Genomic DNA, 25,076 nt, shown 5'->3' with positions numbered 1-25,076 from the left:
ATTGTCTCAACAGTTAGCTTGTTGGGGAATTTAGCTTAAGTTGCATTATTTCTTGGAAGTGCTGTTTTGACCCAATGCTAAAAAATGTTTCAGGTCCTTAAAAATGAAACAAGTCACCATCACAAAATTAAAAATCAAAAACCCATTTACCCCTACTTTGAATCCAAATTCCCAAACAATAATAATGCTGGTATATTATGAAACTTTATCACCCTTCCCTTAGGAAATTCATGCTAACTGACCTTGGTTAATCTGTGGCTTTCTGAATGGAAATTTACCCTGTTCATTAGAACTTCTTCCAGTTATTTTGCCATCACTGAGATAAAGCTGACTGGCCTGTAATTACTTGTCTCTCCCTTTCTAAACAATGGTACAATATTAACTGTCCTTCCGTGCTCTGGCTTTACACCTATAACCAGAGAAGATGGGAAAGTGCTAGTCAGAATTTATTATCTTGCTTCCCTTAACAGTAAGTGTTACATTTCACTAGACCTTGGGACATGTCCATTTTCAAAGACCTTAAACTTTGAATTCATCCTCTCTCAGTATGTTCATTTAATATTTCATTTAATTTGAATACACCCCCTCCCTTTTATTCTCCGCTTTTATGAAAACAGATGCAAAGTACTCAGTAAGAACTGTACCAATATCTTCCACCTCCACACATTGGTTGCCCTATCAGCTCTAAAAGGCCCAATTCTTTCTTTAGTATTCTCTTGATCTTTATTTATAAAGAAAACTTCTCATTTTCCTTGATTTTACTTGCCAAAATTTTAATGCCCCCCCCCCCCTTTGCTTTCCTAATTTCCTCTAAACAAGTGTAAAATTGAAAGGTTTGAGAAATTAACATGTTATTGATTGACTCCTCCCTTTTATCCCACTGCAAGTTGGTGTTTGAACACTCTCCCTCTGCTTAACTCTGCAGACTGGAGCCAATTATTACTTAGGGCATAGCTTTACATCCTCCTCTTTCCTCTCACTGCCTCTTTCATTTTATCTCTGTCTCCATAGCTCTGTCTTCCTCTCACCCTCATGGAGTGGTACTGGTGCTCTTTGTCCCATTAGGTTCACACGTTACCTTGTTCATCCTTATGCCCCATATTGTGGCGCTGCCAATCTCCTTGCATTGGACAGTGCCTGCTTTGTAGCCAGGAGGGATTTCTCTGCTTCAGTAACTGCTTTGTAGCACTGAGTGAATGTTGCACTGTTGGAGATGGCTTCCTTCTGGAGAGATGTTAAGCTGAGATCCCCATCTCCCTGTTCAGGTGGACTTAACAGATCCCACACACTATTTCATTGGGGGAGTTAACCCAATGTCCTGACCAACATATGCCCCTCAATCAACATGACAGAAGCCTGATTGTCATCACATTGCGAGATTGCTGTGAGAGATGGCTGTGCACATATTGGCTGCACAATTACAGAAGTACTCCATGGGCCACAAAGGGTGTTGAGGTGCTTAGTGGTTGATGAGAAGTTCTATATAAAAGTGAAAGGCTTCCTGCTATCTGATGAAGGAGCAGTGCTCAGAGAGCTAGTGCTTCCAAATACACCTTTTGGACTATAACCTGGTGTTGTGTGATTTTTAACTTTGTTTTCTGCAGGCTAGAGTGGTATGTAGTGCAATGGCAGGAGGAACTCTGGGTTTGAATCTTGGTGCCAAAAAAGGTTAACCTGCCTGAACAATCTATGCTTCTGAGAATGGGATGATGGGAACAGCGGGACACCTCTTCTGCACAGTAATGCTTGACGCTGAGTGGTTGCCTTCTGACGACAAATTGGAGAACCTCTTGCAAGAAAGTGGAGACAAGAATGTGGTTTGCCGGCCTCACGCAGCATTAAGTTGAGGGGTGGAGTAATCCGGGGGGCATGTATGACCTCGGTGGGGTGATGCTGAATTTCTGGCTGTCTGCTCAGGGTGGCGCAGCTGAGCTGCTGCGGGACTGACCGAGGCTGAGCTCCGGGGACTGAGAGAGAGCTCCCGAGAGCTGGAGGAGTCTGTCTGCAACATCCCCGAGTCAGAGCAGCAACAAGCCGTGTGCGAGCGGACAGCGGCGATGGTGCAGAGTTTATAGAGGGCTGGAAGCAGAAGCGGGCTTGACGAAGCAACAAAGCAACAGAATAAAAAGGGAGACGCCGAAACAGAATCCCTCTGGCTCTGTAACAACTCCGAGATAAAGTAAATCTCCGCTGTGTGGATGTGCCGAAAAGCAGCAGCGAATCCAGCAATGGACCATCCCGGGGCGAAACATCCCAGAGGCTGGGCTGCAAATTTCCAACCTCTCCTCCTCTTCCTGGGATCCAACCTGGTGCTTCACCGCTTCGCTAACGGTAAGGGAACTGCATAGGCTGCAAATTCAGGCTTTCTTTTCCCTGCAAACATTAGCTGCGAGTAAAATTTAGTTAAAACGGATCCCGAGTTATTCAGACTTTAGAAGGCTTTTTTTTTAATGGAAATAAATTTGGTGCAAGTCTTTGAACACGGCTGGACTCGAAGTTGTGTAGACGTTGCATAACCTTTGGGTGATAAATGCATGTAGAATGGTAGTTATATAATATTTCTCTCTGCCACTATTCTCCCGGGACAGTCCTTGTCATTAACTTTGAGTAAATGAGGTGAAGTCACTGACGTGAACACCGTGTCAATTTCAGATCTAACTTCAGCAAGCACAAACTTTGTTTGTTCCTGAATGCGATTTAAAACATCTGTACTTGTAAATAAATCCCATCGGAAGGTTTATCTTCGTTTTCAATCAGCTTCCAGTAAACGGGCTCTCGGCTTTGCAAACATGGAGCCTTTCAGGTTGGAGTTGTGTTTTGCTTTTCAGTTTGGAAAGTGCCGTGCTCGGTAGTTAGTTGCAAGACTTTAATTTCCGAATAAACTGTCAGACCTGCTAAGTGTCCAAAATGCAAAGGGATTAGGCATCAACCTCCCACCCACCCCCAAGCCTCCCAGGGGTGCCAAAGTTGGCAGTTTCTATTCCTGAGGGTATACAATGCAATCTAACTCTTGTGTCGGAGATGAGTGAGTTCTCAGCTTGAGATCTATCTCCCACTCAGTCCCTGCAAATAGTAAATCGATAGCCTAGTGTGAATTCTTCTGGTTAACTAGCATAAAATGCCCTGGCCACTGTTGGAGTGGATGAAGCTTACAAATAAACTATCATGCGCCCTGGAACCCAAGAGTTGGTCAAGTCTTCACAGTGAAGATTATCCTTGCATTCTACCAAGCACATATAAGTTAAAATTTAATAATTAAGATGTTTTCCAACTCTTTAACTTATATAGAGGTAAAAACAATGACTGCAGATGCTGGAAGCCAGATTCTGGATTAGTGGTGCTGGAAGAGCACAGCAGTTCAGGCAGCATCCGAGGAGCTTCGAAATCGACGTTTCCGGCAAAAGCCCTTATATGTCTATTTCATTCCGCAATGCTGGTTTACTTGTGGGTATAATGTGGTTCATATTAAACTGGTTCAGTTAAAATAGTAAAAAATGTCAATGTGGAGGCTGTAGTTCCTTTTTAAAAATTGCCCTATGAAAAGACAATAACGACATGGTATTGTAATAGTAAACTCACTGATTAAGAGGAATTTAAAACCTGATGTGTGTTCCTCTCTGTTGTAAAGACAATCGCCTACTGTGCTGTTCCATTGCAAATGAGAGAGATCCACCGGAGGGTCAGTCCTGTCACTGTTCATCTAATTGAGTTGCATGGGAAAGTTATTCAAGATATACTCGTTCTACTTTTTGTAGAATATCATACTTTACCAGTACTTCTCCCTGTAAAATTTGGTTTACACATTATTGATTTTTTCATCCCAAAATATGTTTTTGCTTATTGTTACTGCTCCCAAAAGCTGGGTAAATGGATATGTTTACAATGGGTCTTTACAGTCAATTCATTCACCAGTTCTGTCAGGGAATATAAACTGTAAAATATTTACTTCAGACCTAATTCTGTTCGTGTGGAGTTAGGTAATACCTTGCTATTGGACAGCAAATATACAATTAAGAGAAAGTGAGGACTGCAGGTGCTGGAGTACCAGAGTTGAAAAATGTGGTGCTGGAAAAACACAGCAGGCCAGCTGTGTTTTTCCAGCACCGCATTTTTCAACAAATATACAATTTACCCTGGATTACAATTCCACATTGGATCAGGGGTGCTGGAAGTTATTGTGCTTGGACAGTAACTAGTTTTTTTGGAATTTTAAGCAAAAGCAAAATACTGCAGATGCTGGAAATCTGAAATAAATCAGAAAATGTTGGAAATATTCAACAGTTCAGACAGCATTTACAGAGAGGGAAACAGTTAATATTTCAGAAAGATAACTTTTGAAAATCCTTTCATTGTTTGTTTGTACTGTCTTAAATTGATCCTTTTTGAATATTTGGTATCTATACCTGTAGAAATGCTGATTCAGTGCAGCTTAGTCAACATAGGCCCAGGCTTTGGTCATCATTGGTTACCGTATCGGCGAGACCTTGTCTGGAACCTTCAACTCAGACTTGTTGGAAGTGTGAGCTGATAACAGGATGGTAAAGGCAACAAGGCATTTGGAATCTTTGTGAATAACCAATGTGATTTAAGAATTAAGAAAAAAAAACTGAAGGAAATACTGAATTAAAATCAAATGATAACAGTCAGAGAAATAGAGACGGGAAGAAAGATTGGGTTAAAAGGTAATTTCCTCAAATTGTGAACAATTTTGAAAAGTCGTAATTAGCTACTTATGAGAATGAGGCACCACAGTTTTAGTTGTTTGTTTTCTGAGCCAGAGAGTTTGAGTGGCAATGCAGAAATACAGATCTCCTCATTGAAACGTACCTGCGCTGTTTAAGTACTGGCCCTGATTTGCATGTTTCAATAACAATCAATGTACAAATGCGGCAACTTTATGAAACTGATTGGCTGTTTGAGGATGAGCAGCTGTTCATGTGAGGCTGATATTAGAAGGAACCTTCACAGTATCTCTTCCTCCTCAAGTTCCAGGATGGTTTACACATCAATTTAACGCATGTACGTTAAATTCAGCACCAATGGTCTATAAATGATGAGTTCTAACCCTTTGTCATAAAGCAATCTCTCTCTCTCTCTTTCCAGACTCATGATATTTCTCTTCTTATTGTTGTTTTGAAGTTTTATTTATCTTGTTCTTCTGAGTTCAATAAAACTGTCCTTCCTTTTGCTATTTTGGGTACACTCCCAAAACTGATATCTATCTGACAGATGTGGGAAATTGCTAGATGTGTCCTGTACAGAAAAAGCAGGACAAGTCCAACACTGCCAGCTGCCACCCTGTTGGTCTACTTAGTCATCAACAAAGTGCTGAAAGGTGTCAGCAAAAGTGCTATCAAGGAGTACTTGCAAATGAAATACCTGCTCAATGATGCCCAGTTTGAATTCCACCAAGACCACTCAGCTCCACACCTCATGACACCCTTAATGGATAAAGGAACTGGACACCAGAGGTAGGTGAGAGTGACAGCCCTTGACATCTTGGTTGCATTTGGCTGAGTGTGGCATCAAGAAGTCCTAACAAAACTGGAATCAATGGGAATTATTGGGACAACGCTCCACTGGTTGGAGTTACATCTGTCCCATAGGAAGGTGGTTGTGGTTATTGGAGGTCAGTCATCTCAACTCCAGGATATCTCTGAAGGAGTTCCTCAGGACAGTGTCCTCGGTTCAACTCTCTTCAGCTGCTTCATCAATGACCTTGCATCCATCATAAGGTCAGAAGCGGGAAGTTAATCGATGATTGTACAATGTTCTGCACCATTCACAATTCCTCAGGTACTGAAGCAGTCCATGTTCAAATGCACCAAAACCTAGACAACATGTTAATAATAATGATAGTAATAATTGAGCTAATATGTAGCATTCACATCACATAAGTGCCAGACAATGACCATCTACACCAAGAGAGAATCTCAACTTCACTTGTTCAGTGGCATTGCCTTCACTAAATCCTCCACTATCAACATGCTGTAGGTTACCATTGACGGGAAATCAAACTGGACGAGACATACAAGCAGCTCAGAGGCTCGGAAGTCAGTCGCGACTAACTTTTGCCCTGCCTATCTCCCGTTTTCCCAGGGACTGTCTATACGTACCAGTTAGGAGTGTGAGGGAATACTTTCTATTTGCCTGGATGAGTGCTGCTTCTACAACATACAAGAAACTTGACAACGTCTTAGCCAAAGCAGCCAGTTGCCACCTTCAGTGTTCACTGCCTCCATGACTGACACACAGTAGCAGCAGAGTGTGCCATCTACAAGATACACTGCAGAAATTCATCTGAGCTCCTTAGAGAGCACACTTCAAGGCCATGACCTCCACCATGTAGAAGGACAAGAGCAGCAGATACATGGGAACACCAAGCCACTCATGTTCCCTGCCAAATGACAACATTTAAAAGGCAGTTGGATGGTTACATGAATAGGAAGGGTAAATGGGAGGGATATGGGTCAAATGTTGTGAAATGGGACCAGATTTATTTAGGTTATCTATCGGCATGAATGAGTTGGATCGAAGAGACTGTTTCCATGCTGTACATCTCTGTGACTCATCGTAAAGCCACACATTCCTTCAGTGTCGCTGGGTCAAAATCCTGGAATTCCCTCTCTAACAGTGCGATACATGTCCCTGCACCCAGAGGACTGCAACAATTCAAGGCAGCAGCTCACTACAACTTTTTCCAGGACAATTAGGAGTGAGCAACAAATACTGGTCCAACCAGTGAAACTCTTTTCCCTGGAACAGATTTTTAAAAATCAGCTGCAACTTCACAATATCAAACTCAAGAATTAAATAAAAGCAAAATACTTCAGATGCTGGAAATCTGAAGCAAAAATAAAACATTGGGAGAAGCTCAGCAGGTCTGGCAGCATCTGTGAAGAGAGAAACAGAGTTTACATTTCGAACCCAGTCATCAGAATCTTCACCATCTGGTCTCCCTGCTGTGGGAAAGATGCTGTGAAACTTGAAAGGGTTCAGAAAAGATTTACAAGGATGTTGCCAGGGTTGGAGGATTTGAGCTATAGGGAGAGGCTGAATAGGCTGGGGCTGTTTTCCCTGGAGTGTTGGAGGCTGAGGGGTGACCTTATTTGTGTCTATAAAATCAAGAGTGGCATGAACAGGGTGAATAGCTAAGGTCTTTTCCCAGGATAGGGGAGTTCAAAACTGGAGGACCTAGGTTTAAGAGGTGAAAGATTTAAAAGGGAACTAAGGGGCAACTTTTTCACACAGAGGTTGGTGTGTGTATGGAATGAATTGCCAGTGGAAGTGATGGAGACTGGTACAATTACAACATTTAAAAATCATCTGGATGGGAATATGAATAGGAAGGGCTTAGAGGGATAAGGACCAAATGCTGGCAAATGGGACTGATGAAAAATTTCTGGTCAGCAGGGATGAGTTAGAAATTTCTATGACTTTCCTACCTATAATGGCTGAATTCCTCAAAGACTGAAGACTCGTTGCACCATACAATATACTCTGAAGATTCTTTCCCAGGATCTCAAACTGTGTCTTGCATCTCTATCACTCTTGTCTCCCTCCCATCATTTAGTCTCCACACCTGGAATCATCTTCTGTCTTGCTTTTTCTAAACTTTTGACCTGTATTTTTGAACTTGCCTTGGGCAATCATCTGGCTTCCAAAAAAAACATTGTGTTTTCCACTGTAACAGGCAGTTTGTAGAACATTTCCACAAATTATTCAGCAAAGTAAGGGTTAATATTTACTTGTTTCTGAAGAAAGGATAGTGTTTTTGCCAGAGCTGCTATTTAGCATGAAGCAGAATTAAAATTTACAACTTATAATAATATAACTGGGTGACCACGAAAAGATATTTTAAATTATATCATACAATTGGAATTTGAGCCACTTTAAGTTTATAATTCAAGCAAGCAAACAAAATAAAATGGAGTTGACCACAGGAAAACTAACAGACACAAAGTGAGGGCTGGTATGGAGTGAGTGGGTGTTCTGCAGACTCTGCGCCAGTTCTTGGCTTCTGCTAAATTTGTGGTTAGTATGGATCATATTCACTTTCTCATATTATCGTTGGGAGACAGGAACACACATAACATGCTTTCATTAGTGGGACTCATTCTGGCAGTTTTCACTCTTTCTCCCTTGTAGACTGTTGATGGGGTGGAGTCCCACAACAATTTTTGAACCTGGGGCAAGTTCGCCCAATGGGCCATTCTTCATACTATTACACAGATGGTGTCAGCAATTGGCTATTCAAACATGGCAGCTCCACATAGCACCTTACCCTTTCCTTGTCTGACCTACATAACAAGAAACTGCATTTTTTTCCTCTCTGGCTCAGTGGTTAGCGCTGCTGCCTCACAGCTGCAGGGACCCGGGTTTGATTCCACCGTCGGGCGACTGTCTGTGCAGAGTTTGCACATTCTCCCCATGTCTGCAAGGGTTTCCTCCCCAGTTCAAAGATGTGCAGGTTAGGTGGATTGGCTATGCTAGATTGCCCATTGTGTCCAGGGATGGGCAGGTTAAGTAGATTAGCCATGGGGAAATGCAGGGTTACAGGAATAGGAAAGGGTGTGGGTCTGGTGGGATACTCTTCAGAGGGTTGGTGTAGATAGCCTGCTTCCACACTGTAGCGATTCTATGATTGTCACCCATTTTCTAGTTTCCCTAACGGCACCCCACAAATTGCCCTCACTGTTACCTAACTGCACTTTCAGCAGGAGGTGAATTCTTCATCTCAATGTCATTGTCAGGCTGATATCAGTTAAACTGATAGAATGCGAATTGAATCTCTTACGCTCATTACCTGACAAAGTTAATCTCCTCAGGCTGGTGTTTCATTAGGAACTCCTGCTTATTTGTGCCTTAAGTAACAGAGATAGTAGTTGCCATTCTGACTGGGCCTTCCCACTGCCCATACAGTATCACAAAGCATTTTCCTGTGTTGCTATCTTCCCGGTCCTTGCCAGACTGATAACAAGATTGTGACTTGGTGTTAATTGCAGAAAATGTGCCTGCGCACATTGCTGCACTCTTGAAGAGGATGGCAACGCAATGGGATCAAGTTACAGAACTACTTGCATCGGAAATGGCAGATTAGTCCTGCTAGGTCTGTAGAGTTTGATACCACACGCCATCATAATGATTCACCATGTTTCTCCAGCTCCTGTCTTTAAAAATGTGTGATTGGATCTTCTTGCAACTGAGTGAAGCTAATTTGTGATCAAAGTAAAATGTCAACTTTTATTGCCTAGCTATCATGCTTGAGGAGAAAGTGAGGACTGCAGATGCTGGAGATCAGAGCTGAAAATGTGTTGCTGGAAAAGCGCAGCAGGTCAGGCAGCATCCAGGGAACAGGAGAATCGACGTTTCGGGCATAAGCCTGAAGAAGGGCTTATGCCCGAAACGTCGATTCTCCTGTTCCCTGGATGCTGCCTGACCTGCTGCGCTTTTCCAGCAACACATTTTCAGTAGCTATCATGCTTCCTCAGTATGGATGCATTTTTATAACAGCTATGTTAGAGGTTTGCTTGCAACCTAAGTGGGTAAACAGACTAAACAACACACGGAATTAGCATTCGCTCTCACTCGCTCAACTGTACTCTTACACTTACTAGACTCTCATTCCCTCACCTGCCCAGCATGTACCTAGGTACATAGTGTCCACATGAACTCTCTGCCTGCATGCACACACTGACTCACACACATGCTCATTCAACTACTTGCACATTCTCACTCACACTTGTTCACTATCCCTCACTGACACTAACACATTTGCCCAACCACTCTCACTCATGTGCTTTAATACTCTCTCACCCATCTGCATGCATGCAAACACACATTCACCTTGCCCAACTGCATACACCTTTCACTCAACCACGCACAGTCATTCACGCACACACTCTTGCATTTGCAGCTGCTCAATCGCGAACCTACGTTCCTTTAAAAGGGAATTTAAGTGTTGTTTAAAAGACAAGAATGTTTAAGAACACATGAGACAATCATGCGAAGAACAATACAAGTTCAGACTTGACAGTCTTAATGGCTGCAAACTTGCTGTACTGTTCTGTGATTTTGTATATCGTTTTCAATAGCTTGTGGATACATACATCTTTTTAATGTTCTGGAGGGTCCTTATGCCTTTTAGTCAAACTGGGTCTGCAGTTGTTATCTCTGGGTTTCTACCTTAGGGCTCGTTTGGTCAGATTCAGGTGAGCTATAAAGGAAAAATGAAGGACTTCCGGACTGATTTTGATCTTTGTAGGCCTACAACAGAGGCTTAAATAAAGTGAGGCAGCTCAGTTTCTGAATTCTTCTGAAGAAAATTTCAATGGATAGGAAACAATTTGCTTTTAAGATGTTTACAAAAAGATCCTTCTGTCTTTGTACTTCATCTCCTAAAGATTAGCATAATTACTTCTCATCACTTCGTGTTCTCGTGTTGTGTGTCTTTTTCTTATTCAACTTTTAATGAATGTTTATACATTGTTAATGGGTTTCTATATGGTTGTAATTTATCAAGACTTTAAAAGCACGTTGATTGAGATCTTTGCCTTGATTCAGTGAATAAATGTATCACCATTTGTAGTACTGACTGGTACAAGGTGGCAAGATCCCAAGTTTGATCCCTGGTTTGTAATCTCTGCAATGATGTGAATGAGAGATGGATGAACAAGGGAGGGGGAAATAGACCAGGAGGATTCCTGCTGCTTTTTGTTATTTAGGGCACCTGCTCAAATATGAGTATGTCTCTATGTGTTGGGTCGGCCATGGTGTAGAAGGCTCCCCTACCCCACTCCCCATGGTTGGTGGGCCTAGCTCGTCTCCTAAGAATGGCCAAAACAGCAAGGTGGAAGATGGTGATGCGATGAATTTTGGAAATGGATTGCTGTTGTTTTTGTTCAATGATGGCAGGCTGCAACACCTGTATGGATTTATCGTTTAGTCCCCAAAGGCTGTGGAATTGGGCTCCTAAAAATACAAGCTTCAAGCTCTAGTGCTATTGCTGGATCATTAACTAAAGGACTGCTTCAATGAAACAGAATGATTTGTGATTGTTAAAACAGTCAGACTTTGAACAGCCTTATCTTAATATTGATTGGAGCTGACTAAAAGATCAAAGTTACATTGTGTTGAATGGGATGATTCTGTGGTCATTAAGCTCAGGGGGCCAGAGGTGAACAGCAAGTGTGCTGGTGAGCTTCCCATTTGATGTATTAAAACTCTGATTCCCCTTCAGCCACACTTAACTATGGCCTTATTTAAAAGCTGCGCAAAAATAGTTTGTCTATAAAGTCATTGTTTCTCTAAGGAGCTTTACCTTTTAGAATTGTGCCTTGTGTGCACATGAATTTTGTGAAATGATAAATAGCATTATTTTTGCTCTGAGTGCAGTTAATTTTGACTGCATGTTAATCCTAACATAGGGCAACAAGCCGTTTACATTCCTGCTCTTTAACATTCCATGCATGTATGTGAATTATGTGTTTGGTTTCACACAGCCAACAAAACAGCCATTAGAAATTTACTTGCAAAGTCACACTCTTGTTTCAGAGCTCTGCTTGGACTTCAATTTGGTTGCAAAGAGTCAAAAGAAATTGGGAAACATTTTGATTTGTTGTAATGAAGTCTTAAGAAAGTTGCAATTGTGCACTCATTAAAAAATGCTTCATTCCAGCTGGTTTGATAGATGGGCATTTTTGGGTAAAGAGTAAATTATCTTGCTCTATTGACCTGTATACTTAAACATGATGTTCTTATAATTGCACAATTTAATCTCCAAATATACAAATTGTCTCCTCATATTTGACTGTTCCTCTGGAATCATCTTGCCACTGATTTTTTTTTTACCCACGTTCTCTTGCACTCCAGTGTCCTGTTATCCTGTTCAAGAGGATCAGGGATGGCTTTTGTTTTGCTGACTCTGCTGGTAATCTGACATTTTGCAATTAAAATATGTAAGTCCAGCCAGTAAGTGAGACCTACTAGTTAACTGTGGTCGCTTCACAGTCTGACTGAACCATGTCCTCTCCCACCATTTATGTGTATGTGGACTATTATGAGCATAGTCAGCATAGGGCTCTCAAGAACAAAACCTTTGGCTGAATCCCCTCTCCTCTCCTTCCCCAATTCTAGGGCACTGACCCCATTTCCCTCCTTTTCTTCCACCATCCCACCTGGACATTTGCATATTAAACCCATGGCTGGAGCCAGCTAAATAGGATGGAACCTTAGACTTTTCTCAGCCATGTACCACCCATTTCTACTGGGCCACATTTGCTAATTGACACGCAGTCATTTGTTCCTTCACTTCTCTGTGGCAGAAAAATTGGTAACCAGACAGCACAAATTTCAGGTCAAAAGAACCAGAACAGCCAAGAGAAAAGATTTTCCTTTGCATTGTTGTTATGCATTGATCACAATGTTGGTGGAAATATATTCAGTAGCAACGTTCACAAGGGGACTGGATAAATATTTAGAGGGAAAGGTTTACAGGGCTTTGAAATAACAGTAGAGGAAAGGGGAAAAAATGGCTAGCCCTTCCATATAAGCCATCTCCTTTTCAAAGGGCCTGTAAATTATGATTATGCTGTCTGCTCCTCGGGCATATTTTAATAGTTGGTGTGAATGAAAACAACTCAATTAATAAGTGCACTGTAAGGGTCTAGCAGTGGTTTGAGGTTTACTGGTACAAATGGTCAGTTACCTGTTTGAACAGGAGAAAGTGCAATTTAAAATCCTTCAATGCTTTTTTTTGTTACTTTTTGGTGTGTGTCATTAGTCAATTTGCTTATATATTATGGATGAGAGTTTCTTGCGAGCTGTTTAGGCTCGGGATAGAATGCTGACTGGTTGACATCTCCCCAGTGTACTGTATAATTGTAAGGTTTGAGTCCAAGATGGCCAACATGGGCAATGTGAGTTGAACTTGTATGTCAGGTCATGAGTGGAAGTGAAGGGGAGTAAAACATCTCAAGATAGTCAATTATACATTTCCAGTTGTATAGGCTGTATCTTTAAAGCAGTGGCTGGAAAGCCGTAAACCTTGCGGAGGAGAGCAGGAAATATTGTGACACATACCTTCCCTTCAATCCACAAACACCATGATAACTTCTCCTTGTTTATAGAATGTTAACAGTATGTGTTGGTGGATTTAAGTTATTCTCCTTGAATTGCCCCCACTTGCTTTCTGTTTCTTTTGTTAATTTTTGTGATTTATTTAACTGGCAGTTATTACCATCGGTGTTCTATTTGGTAGTATGTGGTCTCTGTAATTCCCAAAGTTTCACTTACTGCCATTTTTTATTTTGACTACAGCTTTTGTCACCATTAGTGCTGCAAGCAATGTTATATATTACCTTCTTCAAACCCAACCCAATGGCAGCATTACAGAGTAAATGAGGTGGTTCAACTGCTTCTAATGGACAATGAGTCCTTATCTTGAGAGATGTGGGTTCCCAGCATGCAAGGTAGTTTTTTTTTTGATTGTGTACAGAAAAACTGAGTCAGAATACCTGTATTAGTCAGCAGTTGCAGATCAAGTCTTTCCAACAATAGGGAAAATCTGCAGCTAGAAACCCCAGTTGCAATGATTAAACAACAGTAGATTTCCAATTCTACTGTTAACTCTATTTTTACACATCTCATACAGCAATGTAAATAGAATGGATCACATTGCGTTTGCAGCTAAGATATTTATTCAAAACTCCACTTTATTTTAAAATATATTTCAATAAAATTCAATGTACTATTTTTCTTAAGTTCAGATATGGTGTAAGTTACTTCTTTGGCTTATTTTTATCCCATTTAGAATTTCCTGTGTTATGCGCAGACTTGTGGGTTGCTGAGTTTTGAGGACAAGTTTCAATTTTTGTGTATCACCAGGTTTGTCCTCTCATTAATGTGATCTCTCCCTTCTTCCCTGTTAATTAATGGCTAGGATTCCTTAGTTGGTTCAGTGAGTAGATGAGCTACAAGTTATCCTGGTCCCAAGTTGTTATGTACAGTCTGTGACAACGTCTGGTTGTCACTGAGTGGGCATTAGGACTTTTCCAGTAGGGATTCTCGAGCATTGGTCCATGTCTGCAACTGGACAGTTCAAAATAACTTTTATTTTTGTAGCACTTTTCAGAAGTTCTGAACATCCCCAATTACTTAATAGCCAATTAGGTTTGTTTGAAGTCTTGAAACTTTTGTATTTTGAAGAAACTCAGCAGCAGATTCTGTACTCAGAAAGATGCCACAAACAGGAACAAAATAAATGATCAAATAATCTGTTTTGCATTTGAGAGATAAACATTGGCCAGGACATTTGAGGCAGTATGTGGGTGGTTATTGGAGGTCACTACCTGATAAAAGGATCTTGATTCATGCAATAAGTGGCATCTCCAATAGTGTGGCATTTCCTCAGCACTGCGCTGAGGGGTCAGCCCAGATCCTGGTTTCAGACCTTCAAAATGGAACTTGAACTCACTAGCTTCTGGCTCAGAAGTGAATATGCTAAAGATTCAGCTGAAGCTGACATCTCCTCGTTTGCTTGGATTTTAGACTGTTGTTGGCTTCGATGTTTAGCTTAGCAAGACTCATTCAGAAACAAAGCATCGGAAATGGATAATAAAAACACAAACACAGCAGCTCTGGCAGCATCTGTGGAGAGAGAAACAGTTAATGTTTCATGTCCAGTAGGCTGTTCTTCAGACTCATAACACTCATTGTCAGGTTCTGCATACAGACATGATCGCGATAGAAGCAGAAGCTAATAGAGTGAGCGAGAAAGAAGCATAATAGATAAATGGACTGGAGAACAAAACTTAAAAACAGGAAGGGTATTGGGCAAGGAAGTAAAAACTTTGATTGTACTGTTAGTTGGAGTCAGATAAACACCTAATTCAAAAAGAACTGTTTTACTTGGATCCACATTTGTACATAGATGGAATGAGTAGGGTTCGTCCCATGGTATTTGTAGCCTGCATCAGAGTTATGCTTAGTTGAATGTTTACCCAGCCCCAACTCTGCATTTTAAAAAGCTCAATTCCACATCTGTTTGTATGTATCCTTAACTGTGGAGAAAGATCCAAAAGTAAAAACAAACAGAAAACACTGGAAATGTACTGAAGAAGGTTCCTAATCAAAACATTCTAGAATCTTAGAAAGAATTGGTTCCAAACAGTCTGCACACTTTATAATCACTTTGAAAATGTATTTTCTCTTTCTCATTTTGCCAGACATTGCCAGCTCTGATGACTGGGCATCATGTTCCCTAGTCCCATGAGCTTATGGTCAAGTGTACATCCGAGTGTAAGGGCCGCTTCCACAAGGGAAATGCCAGAGCTTTCCTTTCGCATTTTGTTTCCAGGATGTGGGTGATGTTACATCCGATCCAAAGACCCGAGGAAGGCCAGGAATCGTGCTCATGTGTATTACTCCTTTCGCTGAACCAGTTGGATTTTTATGACCAACTGGCAGCTTCATTCCTTTTGTTTTTCTCTCCCTGTTGTCAGCTGACTAAGTAGCAAATTGTATGAAAGTCAGTTTCAACCTTGGGAGTTGAATTTGCTCCACAAGTACCATGGCTCTAACATACCAATAACCAACCCGGTGACTCGTTTCAACAATCTGATTGAAAATACAAACTTGGCATGGCAAACTTGTTTTCTAGAGTTATTTTTCTTGGCATGAATTTTGTGTCACCATTAGCTCACTCTAATACTGCACAGTGTTCTAGTTCTTTCTATATAAAATAGTTTATAAATTAGCACTTGTGTAGATGGCAGGTGAGGGAGCCACAATTAGCATTCCGGTTAGGAACTGTAAATAGGGCTTTAATGGAATACACAGATCTTGCAACTAGCCAAATTTGCACATTGATTATACACCAGTCAGCATGTCGATGAGTGGAGATAGCTTAGTCTGCTACTGAAAAACCAAGGACTTGTGTCATTGCAAGATGTTTTCATTTTCAAATATTTTTCAATGTCGTCTAGAAGATGTTGATGCATAGATTCATGGGAATGCTAACCTGGAATATCTACCTGAAGTGTAAATCTGGAATATCGCCCAGTAGTCAATCATTGTTATAAAGCCTGGATGTTGTTGAATAACTGGTTAAAATTCAATGGAAAGTTTATATTGGTGCAAGAACCTGCCTTCATCTGACTGCCACATATCAGGCATTCTAGCATCGCTCACAAGGTAATAAGTGTTCATTCCCTACCTCTGGTTCTGTTGTTTGCAATAATGTTCTAAATGATACTCTGACTAAAGCCAGACAACAGAGTACAAACCACTGAATAAGCTGAGGTTTGAGCAGTTTGTTTTCTCATGGGATTATTAGTGTGGATGAATTAGAGAGAATGGCCAGAGCATGGGATGATACAGGAGTTGTTGCTCAGGGAGAGACACAGACAATTAAGAATGAAAGCGAGAGTCCCAAATCAATTTTCTGGTAATGATGTACTTTTGAAATGTACTGTTACCATGTAGGAAGTGAGGCAGCCAACCTGCACTCAAGAAAATCACACAAACAGCAAGAGGATAAATAACCAGATATTTAGGGTTTGTGATGTTGGTTTATGGCTGAACGTTTGTCAATCCATTTCCTTGTTTTATTACATCCACCTGAAATGCCTTTGGTTTATAGCCTCACCTGAAAGTCAGCATCTCCAATTTTGCTGCATTCCTTCGCTTTTGTGCTGAACGCCCTGGAGTGAGGCTTGAACTCATAACTTTCCAAATTCAGAGACAAGAATGCTACCAACTGAGCCATGGTTAGCTATTAAATGATTGTTCTTTGAGGTTGTTTGAAAACAGGCCTGAAATAGTTACCTGCAATTATGATTACATGATTGAGAACTTCAAAGGCATAGCTATTTTTCAACAGTATTAAACACATACATTTTATTTTGGTAACATTACTGCCTCTCTTGCAGGTTTAATCTTTGACTGGTTATTTAAAGAAATTCTGAATTTTGTAAACTGAATTCCAAATGTGTTGTTCAAATATTATCAGTTCAGACAGTGATTAGCTGAACCAAGCAGCCATGGAACTCAGTTGAGTGATGTTTTGGGCCTATAATAAACCTAGATGAAAGAGGGGGAGGGGTGACTCAACATGAATTGCTGTGACTGATCTCTGTCTAAGTTATTCCCAAACTGCTATAATATTGAACTTGTGATTTATTTGGCCACGCCTCCGAATAATGATTCCACTAACATAATCACAAAATTCTGTACCCTTCATGCTTAAAACCTCTATTGATGAGTCTCAAGCCCTGTGGGATTTCCTTTACATACATTTAGGCAAGGTAACAACATATTAGACCATGACACATTATGGGTTTGAAACCCTACTTGCTGGACAATGGGCTAGCAGTTCATCATCGAAAGTTTGTAGATGATACAGAGCTTGGAAACATTGTAAGCCATAAGAAGGACAGATCAGACTGCAGAAGGATATTTCAAGTTGGGGGTAGATTGGTGGCAGATGATGTTCAATGTATAGAAGTATCCGGTGACACATTTTAGTAGAAAGAACATGGAAGAAGGACATGCAGAACTTCAGAGAGTCATTTTCAGGTTGGTGTGGGCAGATTGGTCACAGATGATACAAGAAGATAAGTTGTTGAGAAACACAGCAGGTCTGGCAGTGTCTGTGATAGAAAGCAGAGTTGACGTTTCAGGTCCAGTGACCCTTCTTCAGGGCATAGAGGGGCGAGGAGAAAGCAAAGGTATTGATGGGAGAGGCTCTTTGGCACATTTCTTTACCATCAGAAACTGAAGGTCCTGCTGGCTGGAGAGGAAAGGTAGGAGTGATCACTGCATGGAGTGTGTCCTGACAGAGGTCCGCGAGCAGGCAGAGGGCTGGATAAAGTGAATGGACGAAATCTGGCAGATAGAATGTAAATAGGAAAATGTGAAGTTGTTCACTTTGACAAGAAGAATAAAAAGGCAGAGTATTTTTAAAATGGAAAACGCTATAGAATTCCAAGGTCTGCAGGTACCTAGGAATCCTAGTACATAAGTCACAACAAATGAATAAGCAAGTACAGCAAGTGATTAAGCAGACTAATGGAATGCTGTCCTTTATTATGAGAGGAACTGAACGTAAAAATAAGGATTTTATACCTGATTTAATTGATGTTTATAAGATCCTGAATGGTCTTGACAGGGTGGCGGTGAAAAGGATGCTTTCTCTGGTGGGTTCGTAAGCACAGGAGCCTCTTAAAGTTAGAGTTTTCCAACTGAGGAGAGTACTTTTATTTCACTGATTGCTGTACAACTTTGCATTAGAAGGAGGTAAATACATCCTTGTTGGTATGGGAAGCAGAAGGTTATTGGGTGTTTGCAAACATGGAATTTGAAACGTAAAAATCAGCCTCAATTTTATTAATTATTGGAAGAGACTTAAACGCCTGAATCACCACCTTCTGCTTATCATTGAGATGTTTGTATTTAACAAGGTGGCAGAGAGGTTCGAATCATCGATTATTTCAGTCGGAACAATTGGGCAGAATCGTCCCAGCCCCTGAACAATGAAGACATTGGAAACTAAGCTGGGAGAATTGCATGAGATCAGCACTGAGGGGCTTCTTGTCATTGACAGCTATTGGTCCCATTTTGGAACCAAGCATTGAAAACGAGAAACTTGCCAGTTGGTGAGAGGCCAGTTTGCATGCAATACATCTTCATTATTGTGTCATCTGGCCTCACTGATATGCAGCTTTCCATGCTTCTATCTACTGCATCGAAACTACATGGCAACAGTTCCCAGCATGAAAATCAGAGCAATAACCTGGAGCTCCAGCACTCTGCTTGCTTCTCCAGGCCTTAATCAAGATACATTCCATATATATCTGTATTGTTCAGCAAAGACTACTCCTGTACCCAACACATCCTGCCTGGAAAAGACTCATTTCTCTCTGTTTACTTTCAGCATTCAATTTTCTGTCTGCCAGTATGTTATCTCCACATCATGGAATAATCTTTGTTGTGAAACCCTTTCAAATGCCTTCTAGAAACCTGAGTACAGTGCGTCAATGGTTTCCCTTTATCCACAGTGCATGTTACTCCCTCAAAAAATTCCAACAAATTGATTAAACATGATTTTTCTTTCACAAAACCATGCTGACCCATCCTTGTTACCTTAAGTTTTTCCAAGTGCTCAGTTATAACCTCCTTTAATGATTCATTTTAACACGTTCCCCATGACAGACATTAAGGTAATTGGCCTATACTTCCTAGTTTCTGCCTCTCTCCCTTCTCGAATAATGAGATTTCAGTTCCTCTTTTCCAGTCTAATAGAGCTTTTCCAGAATATGGCGGCGCATTAGGGTGGCATGGTGGTTAGCACTGCTGCCTCACAGAGTCAGGCACTCTGTGCGGCTGTCCGAATGAAGTTTGCACATTCTCCCTGTGTCCATGTGGGATTCCTCCAGGTGCTCTGGTTTCCTCCCACAATCCAGAGATGTGCAGGATAGGTGCATTGGCCATGCTAAATTGCCCACAGTATTCAGGAATGTGTAGGTTAGGGACATTAATCAGGGGAAATGTAAAGTAATAGGGTAGGGAATGGGTCTGGGTGGGATACTCTTTGGAGGGTTGGTGTGGACTTGTTGGGCCAAATGGCCTGTTTCTACACTGTAGGGATTCTATGGATATGATGAATTTTGGAAAATTTATACCAATGGATCACCTGTCATATTAAAAACCCTCAGATGACATCCATCAGGACCAGAAGATTTATCAACCTGCAGGTCCATTAGTTTGCTCAGTTCCCCTTCCCCAGTGATTATAATTTCACAAAGTTTCTCTCTCCCTTAATTACCTGTTTTACAGGTATCACTGGGATACTTTTGTATCCTCCATAGTGAAGACAGAAGTAAAGTATTTACTCAATACATCCTCCATCTCTTTAGTATCTATTATTAGTTCTACATTTTCATTGTCTTCATGACCAACTCTCACTTTACTTACTCTTTTCCTTTTTAAATACCTATAGAAACTCTTGTAATCTATTTTTACAGTTCTAGTCAGCTTCTTCTCGTGCTGTAATTTATTTGTCCTGATTAACCTTTTAGTCATTTTCTACTGCTGTTTGCATTCTTACCAATCTTCTGACTCAGCACTCCTCTTGCCATAATTTTATGTTTTGTTTTCTCACGTTTAACACTCTCCTGAACTTATTTGGTCACTCTGGCATGGTGGGCTCTTCCATTAGTTTTTGTATAGTAGTGAAATATTTATTCTGAGCTTGCTGAAATATATATCCCTATAAGAGTCTGCCATTGTGTTCTCTGATCTGCTTCCTAACTTCAGTTTTACTAGGAGGCAAACTTTTATGTCCACATAGTTTCCCTTAGGGCTTATGCCCGAAACGTCGATTCTCCTGTTCCCTGGATGCTGCCTGACCTGCTGCGCTTTTCCAGCAACACATTTTCAGCTCCCTTTCTTAACATAAAAGTTAGACCCACTCTTCTCTCTTTCAAACTGAAATATAAAATTGAAAATTATTATGATCACTGCTACCACACTTGGTATTCTGCATTATGACAGAATTAATAAATCAGAAATTAGAATATCAGGTCTCGTACAGCCTGCTCTCTGGCTGGTCCAGAACATGTTACTCTAATAGACTCTCTGGAAAGCTATGAACTTTTCATTGAGACTGCTTCGTCAATTTTTGTGTTAGTCTGCTTTTCCTCTCTTTTCCATTTCAAGTTTTTTAAGTCTATTTCCCTTTGTTTTTTCTTTCTCTTCTCTAATTCAAGTCTTTTCATTTCTAACTGTATCTTGGCTAATTCCAGTTGTGATATTTCAAATTCAGGTTTCTTTTCTTCTTATTCTAAATATAGGATATTTGTTTGAAGTATCCATCCTGACCAATTCCTGCTTTCACTTATTTCTTCACTTTATCTGCTAACTCTCTCAGTTTACCTTTAGTCAAAGATTTCAAACAATCAGCATTCATATACAGTCATAGAGCTATACAGTATGGAAACAGGCTCTCTGATCCAACTCATTCATGCTGACCAGGTATCCTAAACCGATTGCAAGTCCCATTTCCCAGCATTTGTTCCATATTCCTCTGAACCCATCTAGATGCCTTTTAAATGTGCTAATTGTACCTGCCTCCACCAATATTTTCCAATTCAGGAAAGCTCTTAGACACAGTCAAAGCCATTTCCAAATTCCACGCAATAGACATCACCGTGGTATAGCTGGTTTATGTCCAGAACCATCTCATAGCCATTACTTTAAAAAGAAAGACACAGGTCCCTTTTAAATTGAGTGAATTTTAAAATCCCACCAAGAGTCTCAGTTGTTACGATCCCAATTGATGTAATTACTGAACAAGTGACATCCCAGATTGCAATCTGGCTTGATAGATTTTTTTTCTTTTTGTTTTAACAAGGTGGTCTTTCGTTGAAGTACAGACTCACAATGCTGTAGATTTGGGTTTTAAAAAAAATGAAGATAGAATAAACCAAACAATTTACGTATTACATTTAAAGTTTTTGAAAAACATGGCAAAATACAATTCTAATTAATCTCAAAAGCACTCCTTTACAGTACTCACATCTGAGAGAATTTCCTTCTGTTCACATCTATAAGGTAATTTAACAGTGGCTTCAATTCTCTGTCTTGATAATCTGATAGCCTCTTTCTAGAGCCTTCCTGCATCTGAGGTTAGATTTTCTCAGCTTCAAATAATCACATCAGGGTTGTGATCCAACACTTCTGGTATCAAACTTTTAAACTAACTCCTTACTCAGAGATAACCTATTTCTTCTCAGTGCTAAACTACTCTCCTTTCTCAGAGCAACTGTTTTGTATATCCAACTTCAGCCAAAACATCTGCAACATCTGCCCAAATTGAAACTATAAGAATTATTTTTTTCAAGCTATGGGAATTTCCCTTAAGCCCAACAAAAATTTCAGATGGCCTAATGCAGAATGCTGTTCATATTTTTTGCTCATATGCTCTCTCAATATAAGCAAATCCCCATTAAACTTCCCAAACTCTCTCAGACTAAAAAGAAAACACTGTATCTGCAGAAATACCTACCAGTTAATCATTAAACACCTTTAGACACACAGAAAGCTCTGTGCATGAGTTCAAAATTCAAAACTCCAAAAGAAATGAGGTTAAAGTATATATAAATTGCACATTTTCTCTATCTTTGTCAGTCTGATCTTTTCCAATTTATATGTAGATTGAAACCCCCATGATTATTGCTGCCCCTTTATCATAACCCCCTAATATCTTTTCTTATATACTTCTTTCCACATTGTGGTTACTGTTCAGGGTCTGCCGGTCATTTCCAGAAGTGATTTCTTTCCCTGACTATTTCTCATGACCACCCAAACCAGTTCTGCAACCTGATCTGCTGAACTAAGGTCATATCCAACTATTGTACCAATACCATCTTTGCTTAGGTGTGTCATCCCTTCACCTTTGCCTAGCTTCCTATGCTTCCTGACTGTCATATACCATTCAATATTTGAAACCAAATGCTATCACTATGCAGATTGTGTAGATGTGCTTTAGGAGAGCACAGGACTTCATTGGACTATGAATGTTTATCCTCAAAGTTAAAAATCACACAACACCAGCTTATAGTTCCTTTGTAAGTTAGCTAGCTGCCTGACGGAGGAGCAGCACTTTGAAAGCTTGTACTTCCAAATAAACCTATTGGACTATAACCTGGTGTTGTGTGATTTTTAGCTTTGTCCACCCAGGTCCAACACCAGCACCTTCTCATCATATCCTCAGAGTAGAATGTCAAAAATTGCTGAGGGTTGTTATTATGAGAACTGCCTCTCAGGCAAGATAAGGGGGAAAACATTGTCAATGTGCACTATGGAGTGGGGAATCAAGAGAATATTGATGGGGACAAAGCATTAGTCCAGACCTGACTTTGCTCGAAGTCCATATATACTTTCCAAAAGGAGGAATGACTGGATAATGATTAGAAGCAAGATCATTGGCTGAGTATATTTTTGTATTTCCCTTTCCTAGCCCAGAGGCATTAAGGGTGGATCTCAGACTCACTTACTAACATGTGTCCTTCCTGGTCTTTGTAAGATGATACAACATTGGTTTGTGTATTTATTACTGAGCCTTTGAAATGCAGAATAATATTTCTTTCTTTAACATGTTTCTGAAATTGATGTGTCACATTTCTAATATATTTAACTGTGGAATCTATTGAAAAAGTTAGAACTAATTTTACCTTTTGAAGTTTCTTTTTTGTTGTAATAAATGTCTTTCTTTAAACTGTGTTTGAAATTGTGTGGAAAATGGGGATTGAATTACCTGCTGTAGAAGCAAGTCATTAAACCAGGATATATCAGTTATCTTGTCATTTAAAATATGCGTTCATCTATCTCCCTCAACTTGACAGACAGAGAAAGGAAACCTGTCCGATAATTGCTCCTTTGCTACCACTACTTCCATCCTCACCCTGTTTTATTTGCTTTTTGGGTGCTGCAGTAGTCTCTGAACTTTCTGTTCCTGCTTTGCCACACACAGATGAGCGTGTTTAGTCCCAAAAGCTTTTCTTCCTTTCTCTAAAAAGAAACATTTACCACACCCTCTGCTGCAAGAATGTCCAAACTCTCAACTCTCAGATTTCCCTTCAAAAACAGAAATTCAAAAGCAAAGTTTAATGGTGCCTACTGATCATTTCCAATTTACCTCATCCTCTCTTCATCTCATCCATCTTCCTGTACAGAATTCTTGAATGGTTTGATTTGTATAGCTGGTTTCTGTTAGCGTCAAACAGGGGGTTAAAATCAACCATGGTTCCTGCTTTAGATCATTAACTGATAACTGCAATGAAAAATATGTCTTTGCAGATGCTGGATAGTATGGAATAGGGCTCAAATGGTGCTGGGCCCATGTCTGAAACTCCGACGCACATTAAGGTTAAGAGTTTCCACTTTGGATGTTATCAGGGAAAGTTTGCATTTATTTTGGAAAGTGCTTCATTTTTCTCAATTTTCTCCTCAAACTCATTTATGTATCACTGAATGAAAAATCTGGCATCCGTGATTGCAATCAGACAGTGTTTTAAAATCATTTTGCTTTGGAAAATATTTTTAAATTGTGACTTTGTGCAGTTTGATTAATATAGCTAATGCAAGCAAAAATGTGTTTTCATCTCCTATGAGTGACCCAAATTTAAAAGGCTGAAAATGATTTTAAAAAAGAAATTACAGCTTCATTCAGGTATATTAGTCAGATTCTTAGTAAATTAAAATACATGTTCAAAAACTTGTAAAATGTCACTATTGATATTGTTGGAGTATCCAGAAGAACTAACTTAGTTTTTGGAGACTCCTTGAAAGCCAGCAAACACACACACAGTTAGTGGAAACTGCTGGTCATGGGTCTTGCATCCTGGGGTGTGGTTAGTTTTTAGGGCAATGTCTGCTTCTTGTGTGTTTTTGTTTAAACTAGCACAAAAGAGCATGGAAAATGAATTTGAGGAGAACATAATTTGCATTTGGAATTCCATAGTCTTTTGTGCTCTCTTCAATGATCTCAAGTAAATTGAATGAAATGACATGGTCTTGCAGACGATTAATGGCCAAATTTCTCCTGTCATCGGATCCATGTGTCAGCCTCTCCATAAGCAGAGGGGAGAGGATTGGATAAAGGTGATGACAGCTACCTGTCTCATCAAACATTAATTGGAAGATTCACCATGATTTTCGATGGACAATGGGTATATCAGGTTACGTGAATCTATATAAGACAAAAGTCGTTTGAAAATTATTCTGCATCTTTCACCTCATCCAGGTTTGAATGGAGACAGGAATAGTGGAAGCTCCAGGAGACTGCTGCATCTTTTTTCCCTCATAGTTGTTTCCTCCTTTCTGAGGGATGGGGTACGACACCATGCGTGCTGTCAGCTCAGCTCAGTATGGATCTGGGGACTGGGTTTGATCGTGTGGAATGTTTCAGTTAACCTGATCCTCTTCCTCCCCCCTGCCCCCCACTTCGCAGTCACACAAGTGTATGTACCAGCAAGGGCCAATAGACGGTCATTGTGAGCAATAATCTGGACTTCTCC

At 40.3% G+C, this 25,076-nt stretch overlaps 1 protein-coding gene across 3 annotated transcripts in view; it reads left to right on the top strand.

The window, feature by feature from the left end:
• The first annotated feature begins 1,718 nt into the window (after positions 1-1,718).
• The window catches only part of ror1 (receptor tyrosine kinase-like orphan receptor 1), a 306,261-nt gene continuing 282,903 nt past the window's right edge, over positions 1,719-25,076 (top strand). Inside the window, exon 1 of one of the 3 annotated variants that reach the window (XM_043699447.2) lies at positions 1,719-2,331. In XM_043699447.2, coding sequence (XP_043555382.1) covers positions 2,199-2,331 — 133 coding nt within the window. In that variant the 5' untranslated portion in view covers positions 1,719-2,198. The remainder of the gene's footprint in view (positions 2,332-25,076) is intronic. The other 2 variants (XM_043699446.2, XM_087990688.1) reach the window with 2 other exon arrangements.

Source organism: Chiloscyllium plagiosum, unplaced genomic scaffold (assembly GCF_037043375.1).
Source record: "Chiloscyllium plagiosum isolate Xiang-an unplaced genomic scaffold, Cpla_swu_hap1 HiC_scaffold_9, whole genome shotgun sequence".
NCBI classification, from domain to species: Eukaryota; Metazoa; Chordata; class Chondrichthyes; order Orectolobiformes; family Hemiscylliidae; genus Chiloscyllium; species Chiloscyllium plagiosum.
The sequence above is the reverse complement of the archived record's forward strand: the minus strand, read 5'-3'. Positions and strand labels throughout refer to the sequence as shown.